This window comes from Phallusia mammillata, chromosome 4, assembly GCF_965637545.1.
Source record: "Phallusia mammillata chromosome 4, kaPhaMamm4.hap1.1, whole genome shotgun sequence".
NCBI lineage: Eukaryota > Metazoa > Chordata > Ascidiacea > Phlebobranchia > Ascidiidae > Phallusia > Phallusia mammillata.
Genome location: NC_137255.1, coordinates 19796348 through 19806243, shown reverse-complemented (window position 1 = coordinate 19806243; position 9896 = coordinate 19796348). Strand labels below are relative to the sequence as shown.

Genomic DNA, 9896 nt, shown 5'->3' with positions numbered 1-9896 from the left:
GTCTGTACGATCAAGGCACGGTCTTGTTTAACGAGACACTTCCAATTTGGGAATTACTTAACATTTTCAGCTTTCTCATCAAAATTTCTCCACTGCTTTGGATTGTCCGTACAATTTAGAACCTTTACCCTATATATACACACAATCCAATCATAAGCACCTGTTCGCTTTCTATGGGAGCATATGTTGCAGAAAACTCATCAAAATACACTGGGGACTTTGGTACACTTTATGTAGTGATAAAAGCTACCTTAGGCGTTTTTATAATGTGAAGTAATTTAGTGCTTATTGTGAGAACAACTCCTTCCTTTTATATTCAGAATTCGACATATCTAAGTTTTTCTTTTGTTGGTGAGTAGGGAGCAACGGGTATTGATGGTTATCCGACAGTTCAAGGGGACCCTTGCACTATGATCTAAAGTATGCCGTAGAGAAGACTTAGCTTTCAAATAAGCGTCGTAACTTAATGCCAAAATCTGTATTGCAAACAAAGTGAAAAAATAAACACTCTTCTACAAGTCAAAAAAATTATATAACTGTGGATTCCCTGCTTTTCCCCATGAGATTTAACTGTTCGTCAGTAACCTGCAATTCACTGTTAACCCCATAATTTTGGAGAGTCCTTGATTGTGATGCACCATCTTCCAAACTGTCATCATCAATCGCCGTGCTCGACAGAATCTTGTGCATAGGTTGATGTTGCGCCATAGAAGTAGTATGCGCCGATTTTTCCTCATCGATGACGTCACCCGTCTCAGAGTTGATGCGTATTCCTGGGGTTGACACGGACCGTCGAGTGTTTGTTCGTTGGATACTTGTGTCCAAAGCACTTCCGGGATTTGGTGCTGGTTTGTCTAAATATTTAAACAACTCTTTACCATCTAGTTTTGAGCTTGTGTTGTTGCCAAATAAAAACACAGCGAGCCCGTTGCTTTATAGAGCGCGTTCACCCTAAACCCATATTGAATTTTCTCAATTACTAATTTGTTACTAAAGTTACTAATTTGTAGGCTAAATTTCAAAGCTTGCAAAAGGTATTCGGTTCTATACTATGGTATCTAGTAAAACTTAAAAGTAAACTTTACTCACCAGCTATGTGTGTCACGTTTTTCTGTTGGTCCTCGACCGGCCTTATTTCAGAAGGAGCTACAGCCACGAAACTTGGTTTAAGAAGAGCTAGTTTCATGTCATAGTTTTCTCGTGGCCCTGGGGGTCGATTAGTTTCCGCCCCTGGACGACTAGCAATTTTAGCAGAGACGTTTTTAAATTCCTCTGTACCCTTTAATGTACTGTTGCTTCCTTTATCTATTGAGGACTTTTTAGACTTCTTGAAAATCTCTCTGACCGCTGCTCCTGAAATTATAACAAAGTAGTGTAACTGTTATTTCGGTTTTATTTTCAGCAACATACCTTTGCCAACATGTGTAACTGTGGTGTCGGATGTCTTAGGTAACTTGGTGTCAGTTTTGCTTTTTCTGAGGAACATCCGGGAGTCTTCTACTTCACTGGCATCTTGCTGCGTCCGAATCTGCTCCGGATTAGCGACTGTGTGATCGTGTTTGCCAACTTTTTTCGTCGACATAAACCGTTTGATTCGCTTAATCGTTTGAAAGTGTGTCACCTTTTTGCCTGAAATAAGAAGATGTTGTATACTTTAGCCTTATGAGTGTCCATGCATACCAACCATAATACACTCATATACAAACAGAAGTAGGCATGGCACAAAAGAGGTATTCCACCAAAACAAGCTGGTCTACGAGCAGCACGGTGTTGTAGAGTTACCGTGTAAATACGTGTAAAACTTGGCTCATTTTTTACTAAACTATCTTACTTTTGCTATGTTTGTCTTCAACAACATCCTGATGATCTTCAGACACGTCCTTAGTTGTATCTTGTACACTAGTATCTTGTACACTTGTATCTACCTGCAAAACTCTCATCCTTTAAACGGTTTGTCTACGCTAAATATTTTCATTCAAATTTGTACCTGTTGCTTGCTGTCTTCTGGTATCGCATCCAATCTCTGAGTGGGTCGTTCAGGATGAGAATCTACTGCTTCTGGAGTTGTTCTTCCAGAAGATGTTGCACCCGATGTATAGCCAGTATCACCTCCCGAGGAAAGCCACACTTCAGCAGCCTTTTTTTCTAATCACCACAAATTTAACAAGTATACCCAAACAAGAAAACATCATTTGTTCTACCTTCAGCATCATTTGTTTCATTCTTAGTGGGCTTCTCCGCTGCTTCTTTATCAGCTGCTTTAGGTAAAGGGGTCTGCAATGTGCAACAGGCGTCGTTATACGCTTACGTAAATAAGTTTAACGTATACTTATCTTTAAAGCTGTACCTTTGGTTTCGTTACGAACACTGGAGCCCCTGACCGTTGTTCAATGCTTTGAAACACTACGTCATCGGACAAGCTGCTTCGGGCGAAGCGGGGTCGTCGTACGACCTGTGGACGGGTTACCGGGTGCGACTGGTTAAGAGCAAGAGGTGTAGGTTTAGCAAACTTAACAGCGGCGTAGTTTCTCGCCAAACCGTATCGACGATTCAACCTCGCTTTAGCCACGGATGATGAACTAATCGGGCCTGGAAAGGAACGCCTACGACGCAGGACAGGTTTAGATTTTCTACCTGCTGGAGCCTTGGGACGGGGAGCGTCCGGATAAACTGGGGGAATGTAATAAGAAGGGAGCATGCCGGTTGCCGGTAACATCACAACGCTTGGAGCCATATCCTGCACGTTCCCGCTATCTGAAGCCCGTCGCTGTGACTGGTCGGTGTGAGAAGTTTTGAATTGAGATTCGGCGGACAGATCGATGCTGTTGTCTGAAGATTGCGAATGAGTGGACACGTTGGGCCACGCTACACCCGGTGCACGGTAAAACTGCTGACTTATGTTGACCGGAATAAACGTCGGAGACAGAAAATGCGGATGTCTGTGCGGGGAAAAGCGGGAGAAACTGGTCAAAAGCGGATAGTATGGAACGATCGGTGAACCGTTAACGGTACTAGTTGCAGTTGTTGTTACAACCGTTTTTGTTTGTTGCAATTCTTGACTAGCTATTCGGTTGCTCAGATTGCTTGGACTGTTGCTCCTAGGAGGTTTCTTTGGAGGGACGCTTAACTTTAAGCTTGACTGTTGGGCCGTATTGGGGCTGCCTTGATCTTTAAGGTCGCTGGTTTGTGTCGATTGATCTAAAGATTTCTTTCGTCCTCGCGCAGATCCAACACTGGCCTTTTTCTCCGAATTAGCCGTAAAACTTGAGCATCCGCGATTACTCTGTAACGAATCTTCTTTGACCGAGTGCAGAAGTATTTCAACCTTCTTGCGAATTTCGTTTTCAAGATCCTCGCTCAAAACACGAGAAGACCGGGTATCATCCATTGACTTCAGATTCTCATCAACCAAGGGTTCTTCCGGAAGGGAAGGCCTATCATTATTGGCTTGATATATCAGTGAGTCTTCATTTACACGCTTCTGGGGTGACAAAAACTTTTCGGGTGGCGTCATTGTAGGAGGGCTGAAGCCAACGTAAGTAGATCCTTTGCCATGAATGTCCCGAAACCGTTGCACTATTGACTGAGGCTCATCTGGGTGTTCAGCCGACGCGGATTGATTTACACTGGAATCAACTTCATGATCCTGATGAGAAAGAAGACCTATAAAACTACTTGAGATGTCCTGATCTTCTTGTAACTTGGTATGCCAAACGGAGAGAGAAGGATCAACAGTGGAGTCGTAAAATACATCAGACAGACTAACGCTTCTTTTGCTACTTGCAAGAGTCGAGTTATGTATTGGCGAATTGGGGGCGGTGCTTGCGCGTTTTTGAACCGTGGTGACCCTTGCAGAAGACGTGTCCACGACTGTTTGGTAGATTTCTGCCTGGAATCGGTACAAACCCTTTTCACGTAGCGCCGCCAACGATGGCGAGCAGACAGGTTTGTCGTGATGTGAAGTGGTTTGTTTCACCAACTTGTGAACGATTGTCTGTATGGACGAATGCACGTGACCGTGAGTGACGTCTTCAACGTCGCTTGTGTCCAGAACGCACGTGACAGTAGAAGTGGAAGTTGGTAACGCGACATCAGGTTGGTTTTCAACAGAAGTTTGTTGAGTAGACACTGTATTTTTAGGTCTCTTGGTTTTGTTGCTTTTATCGGGCAAATGAGAACCGGTGGTATGTTTGACCGCTGGTGGCTGGGCATGTTCGTGTGCAGCAAACACTCGAGCTAACTCGGAACGCAGCATGGCTCTTTGTGATGCGGCTGATTTCTCGGGCTTGGTTGGTGGTTCTTTAGACGCCTTCTCTGTGGAAATGTGTTTTGTGGACAAAGTTGACCGCGCTGTCCGCGGCGAACGACGAGTAGGAGCTCGGCCACTTACAACTCGATTTGAAAGTGACAATTTTTGATGCCGACTTGCAGGTTCTCTGTAGCTTCCAGTTGTTGGTTTAGCAGGAACGAAAAACTTTTCCTTGGTTTTGTTTCTTTCTGCAGGCGTTGGCGCGCGCTTAACCTTGTCGGTCTTCTTTGATGTTTTTTCGGAAGCGTTAACCGATGTTATAATAGTTTTTCTTGCCCCGCGCTTGTTGCGTGATGAAGCACTGCTTCGCCGTTTAGTCTTCACCACAGTTTTTGAACCTGTTGGTCCCAAACGACCAAATTCTGGTGTGGTTGCCGGGGTGACGGTGTGAGAGCTGGTTGGCGAGGTTGAAGCAGTACCTGACAAAAGGCTTTTACCCTGCTGTGTTGTTTCTTGCGCAATGACAGCAGGTCTGTCTGTATCTGTGATTGGCTTTGCTGTAATACGTTCATGTTGGTCTGAATGATGAACGTGTTGAGGCGCTTTGCTCTTCTTTGGGCGCGGAATACCCGAAGCTCGGGATTGATGAATAGGTTTAATTGTCAAAGTTGCTGTAGCATCGTTACCGTACTTAGATATAGCCGCTACAGCTTCCACATTTTGGTCTGCTTGGGTGTCCTTTGTTGGTGATTGAGCCAGCAGCTCTGAAGATGCGGGAGTTAGAAGATAAGTTTTGTGACGGTTTTCGGAAGGCTTTCTCCAAAAATCTGGCGAATCAGTACGACGCCGATCGTATCTATCTGCCGCTGAAGGTTTATTAAAATCTTGGCAATCAATCTGTAACTCGCGATCTGGAGTTTCTGTGATGGTGTTCCACTGTTGATTTTGCTGCAACACCGCCGGTATACACTCAGCACTAGCTGCCATGCTTCTGTGTTTGTTTGCACTTAGATGAAACAACCGCCCCTTTGGACTGGAGGGCAAAGACCTTGCCTGTTTTTGCGACTGAATCGATTGCAGTTTTTCGTTTGCTGTGCTCTTCACAGTTCTTCCAGTGACGAGGTGTGGATGGACTGAGGTTGTGGTTGAAAAGGACGGCGTGCTTGCTGACGGAGGACACCAAGTGGTGGTCGATGAAGGAGAACTTGATCCCGTTGTGGCGATCAAGAGCAAACGCACGTCGTGTTTTCCCCAGTTCTTAACTGGACGTACCTTAGAACTCGGCGTAGTCACTCTCCTAGCTTCGACGTGCCTTGTAGATGTGTTAACGACCTGTGGAATTTCTTCCGAAGGCGACAAGCTGATTGTAAGGCTGGATGTTGATGATTCATTTTCACAGCGCCCGTCTGGACCACCAGGGCGTTCCACAAATGCGACAATGGCGTTGTCCTGTTCAGATATCGGTCTATGCCCATTGGACGATGTTGCTGAGTGTTTTGATGTTGCAAGTCTGACTGATTCATCTCCAGGGCATGATACTAATCCCAGAGTACTGTCAAAGTCGTACACCTCTGCCGTACCTTCTTGTGTGTACGACCTTGTTGCATATTCTTTTGGTACAACGGAACGTATTGAATTCCAGTCAACGTCCAGTTTCCGTCTGTCCTGGGAAGCATTCCCTTCTTCAATCATCAAAGAATCTTGTTGGTTTTTATTATCAGATTCGTTGTTATTGACATCAATTGCCTGTGTAGTGGAGGCTTTAGGAGCAGTGTCTACCACGACAAAATCATCAACCTCCTGAATAAAAGCCCCAGATATTCTGGTGTCATCAAGCTCATCCTCGCCTAAAGTTGTGGGATGAATAAAGTGTTCAACATTTCTCCCTCTTTCGCGGTAACCGATGTCAGTGCTCCTGTCCCACCAGAACTCCTTGCTTCTTTCCGTCGGTTCGTTCTCGTTGTTGTTGTTGTTGTTTGGATCCAGTGGAAGAGGCGACTGGTGTTTATCGCTTGACGAACCACCGGATATGTTGGCGAAGGCCGAAAGTCTTCGCGCACGGGGTTCAGCCCCTGGCAAAGCAACAGGTGTTTGCTTGTTGTTCATGTCACCTGCGTCCCAAATCTCCGAGTCGCCAAACATTTGAATGACTTGCGAAGCTTGATTTGGAGCTTGCATTACTCCTCTATCAACAAGCGACCTACTAACTGTACAGCAACAAGTGGCACATTTCGGAACGTGGTTGCAGCCTTGGCAGCTTTTTGATGCAGCGTCTGTTTTGTTGTTTTCATTGCAGGGTTTGGCTTTAGGTCGTACGACATAATAAACTTCATCGTTGGTCAAATGCCTAATGGACATTTCGCAGGTTCCCGTCGTGTCTTCACCGGAGGCTGCAGCGATGCACAGAGCTGGTTTGATTGTTTTTAACGCCGAGTCTGCTCGCTGTGGTGACGTACCGCTGACAGTAGGACCAACAGCGGATTTTCTTTGTGGCTTAGGCGAGCCACTCTGCAAAATATAAACAGTTTTGATTTACGTTGGTTCGTTGTTTTGGTAAGTAAGTGCTATTACGTGTATCCACATCTTGTCAAGCTTGAGTGGCACCATTTCCGGATTGTAGTTGACGTAGGAAAATGTCTTATCATTGATCAGGGTGTAGTCCATCGGTAGTCGCCCCTTCGTAGTTTCTGAATATAAATCATGTTGGGAAAAAACATCGTTAAATTACTTCATTAGATATAAAACAACTTAGAAAGTGAGATCAAATACAAAAATATAGATGTACATTGTACAGAATTTATATTTGGGAAAAACATACGTTTGGAATGAGCTCCAATATGCTTGTGTCTGTTGGTTAATGCAGGTGCTTCCATCACCATACGGGTGTCGTCCAACCAAGTGGAAGCATTTGTGACAGGGACGTCTTCGTTTTCAACCTCTTCCCAGCTATCGTAGTCAGTATCTGGTTGTAATTGCTAACAATTTAGCTATATGTTTTAGATGGCAACATACTAATATTGCTTTGCTTTGTTTACCTCGACCTTCTTCAATGCACGCAATGCTGCTTAATTCCACCGGTTCAACAGATGGCATCGCCTGATCTCCTGATCGAGTGTGGTCTTTCTAACAGGAATAAAATTTAGACAATTCTACTCAAACATGCAAGAGTTTCACATTTGTTAATTTACTTCTTTAGATTTGCTTCTGCTGTTTGTTTGCTTGCGATATATAGAATACCGCTGCTTAATTTTTGATGCTGCAATTGAAGTATTTCGACTTTGGCTGAAATTAGAATTCCTTGTTCGATTCTGAGTTCTGCTGCCTCTTCCTCGCAAGTTGCTTCTGCTTCTTGTCGTTTGGCGCCCATCTGTATGCAATATGTTTGTAACCCTTGTCGGCGATACCGTTAACTTGACGCTGTCATGTCATACATTCAAACCAAAACTTTAATTTGCCACAACATAGGCCCGCTAAGAGTCGAAATGAGTTTGACATTTAATACTGTAGGGGTGGAAACGCTTTTTTTTAACTCGCGCTGTGGTTTAGGCTACAGGAAGTTGTGAGATCTCTTTTCACATGTTTACGTGCGAGGCAAATGTTTTATATCTAAAAAAATCTTTAAACGCAAGTTGATTACATTAGGTCAAAACCAATCAACACTATACCTTGCGTGCATTCGTTAGCTCCTGTATCCAAGTTAGTGTTTGGGAACCGATTTCCATTTGAACGCGACGCACCAAAGGCTTGAGGGCCGGGATCAGGCGGCAATCCACCAGTTTGTCTCAACAGAGACATACCTGCTGACGTTTTAAGTCTTGTTAATTGATTGAGTAGTTGGAAGACGTGTAAATCACTTACCTAATGGAACCTGCATATTGGGAGGGTAAGGCATCGCACTGGGTGCTGCTGGCACGTAACTGGCACCAGGCAAAATTCTGCAGAGATCCGGTCCAGCCATTGGCATACCGGAGTAGTACATATACTGCGGACATTGCTGGTATGGTGACATAACCGGCATTCTCACGCACATTGGACAGAAATCTATAATTGTCAACGCCCTTGTGTTATAATACACATTAAATCAGAAATATTTCTTACGTTTAATTAGGAACTCCATACACGGACTTAAAAAGTAATTTGGTTAAAAACATAACTGCCAGAAAACTTGTGTATATAGAATATATCTTGCAGACGTTAAGACAATCGATTTTGTCATCATGAGTGCAGGTTGTCAACTGAGCTTGAAAGTTCTCTGGCATTTATGTTTATAATTTAATAAAGAAAGTGTTTGTTGAATTTGTAACCAGACAAAATTAGGCGAATTACATAGACCAAAGGTTTTAGAACATAAATGTTAGATCTAGTGCGTGACAACAAAAAATAGCTCAGAAACAAATTTTGATGAGTTTAATTGCATTTACCGTGTTGTGCAATCATGGGGGCGGTGCTCATCGGGGCAACTGGATACTGCTGGGGGTAAAATGAAAGTGGGGGTGTAGACAAATAGGAGGGGGGTAGCAACCCGGGAAACGTATTTCTTGGTGGATAGAATTGCCTTCGATTCATTTGCACTAGTACAATATATAACATGACACAAATAAACTTCTGCTCGTTTCAGATTTGGATTTGACCCTTGTATAAAACTTTTTTTGCTAATGCATAATTATTGTTGATAATAAGTGAGAATAAGTGTTTCATTGTTTCAACATAAACTGCCACTTCTGCAAGTTAGCAATATTTATGATTATTAAACGAATTATTGTATGTATTATTTTAATTATGAGTTACTATGATTTCAATACACAGTTATATACAAATTATATAGATATTTTATAGTTTTAACCTCTCTTATCAAAAACACTTTACCAAATTTTCTTTCTTTATGCTTTATGAAACTGTCTGCACCAAAACAATCCAATAAAAAACAAACTTAATTCTAAAATAATTAGGCTGAAAAACAAAATCTGATCAACTCACCTGCTTCCCGTAAACAAAAAGTGAAGAAAACGTGAATAACTCAAATAACAAAACAAGGATACTAAATGTACTGTATGCGTGCACGGACTTGGAGAAATAAAGCTGCCTACAGCCCCTGGAAAAACTTGTTAGTGATCAGGTTGCGTTCGAATTCAGTTTGATTTAAAGCCTGTTTAATCAAGCGTATCCCAAATACTGATTTTTTTAACTTGATTTTTTTTTACCCATAACATTGGACTTGGACTTGTTTTCACAAAACAGGACTGATTTAAGTTTAATTTATTTTTTGTTTGACAAATCTGTTGCTAATGTTTTAATTTCGTAAAATACGAAAGTTTTAAAATTAAATATTGCTACTTTACCATATGGTGGATTCTGGGTTAACCGATAAAAAGTGGTCGAATTCTGATTTGTGTTCTAAAAGTGTAGAAAACATTCAGCGAACTTGGATTTCAGCATTAAAGTCGTACTTGAACTTGGACCAAAAATGTGAAAATCTGTTGTAAAGTAGCGAAAATGTCGTCCGAAATCGTAACCCGGATAGAACAGCAGAAACTGTAGCGTGTGTCCAGTGTGGATAATACCTGAAAACGCAAAACCTTCTATAACACAGAACGGGTGAAACATATTCATCACACGAAAAACTGCAATAATACGATTTCAACGCGGG

At 42.7% G+C, this 9896-nt stretch overlaps 1 protein-coding gene across 2 annotated transcripts; it reads right to left on the bottom strand.

Moving 5' to 3' along the window:
* Nucleotides 1-463: 463 nt before the first annotated feature.
* Nucleotides 464-9841, bottom strand: LOC145222584 (uncharacterized). Of its 2 annotated transcripts, none has more exons than XM_080088732.1 (15): nt 9227-9841; nt 8671-8820; nt 8108-8290; nt 7915-8049; nt 7438-7616; nt 7285-7372; nt 7068-7211; nt 6821-6936; nt 2348-6757; nt 2202-2274; nt 1988-2145; nt 1832-1925; nt 1411-1629; nt 1090-1353; nt 464-854 (listed from the first exon to the last, which is right to left on the bottom strand). In XM_080088732.1, the coding sequence occupies exons 2-15, from the start codon at nt 8813-8815 to the stop codon at nt 529-531; spliced, it is 6534 nt and encodes a 2177-aa protein (XP_079944858.1). In that variant the 5' UTR covers nt 8816-8820; nt 9227-9841; the 3' UTR covers nt 464-528. The 2 variants fall into 2 exon arrangements, with proteins under 2 accessions (XP_079944858.1, XP_079944859.1); XM_080088733.1 differs by having other exon boundaries at nt 7915-8046.
* Nucleotides 9842-9896: the final 55 nt, after the last annotated feature.

Excerpts from the sequence above, each read along its gene's own strand:
- LOC145222584 (XM_080088732.1), bottom strand. The coding sequence starts at position 8,815 with ATGAATCGAAGGCAATTCTATCCACCAAGAAATACGTTTCCCGGGTTG. Across the intron at positions 7,373-7,437 it reads GCAGAAGCAAATCTAAAGAA|AAAGACCACACTCGATCAGG; the intron begins GTAAATTAACAA and ends TATTCCTGTTAG. Across the intron at positions 2,146-2,201 it reads TGAAACAAATGATGCTGAAG|AAAAAAAGGCTGCTGAAGTG; the intron begins GTAGAACAAATG and ends TGTGGTGATTAG.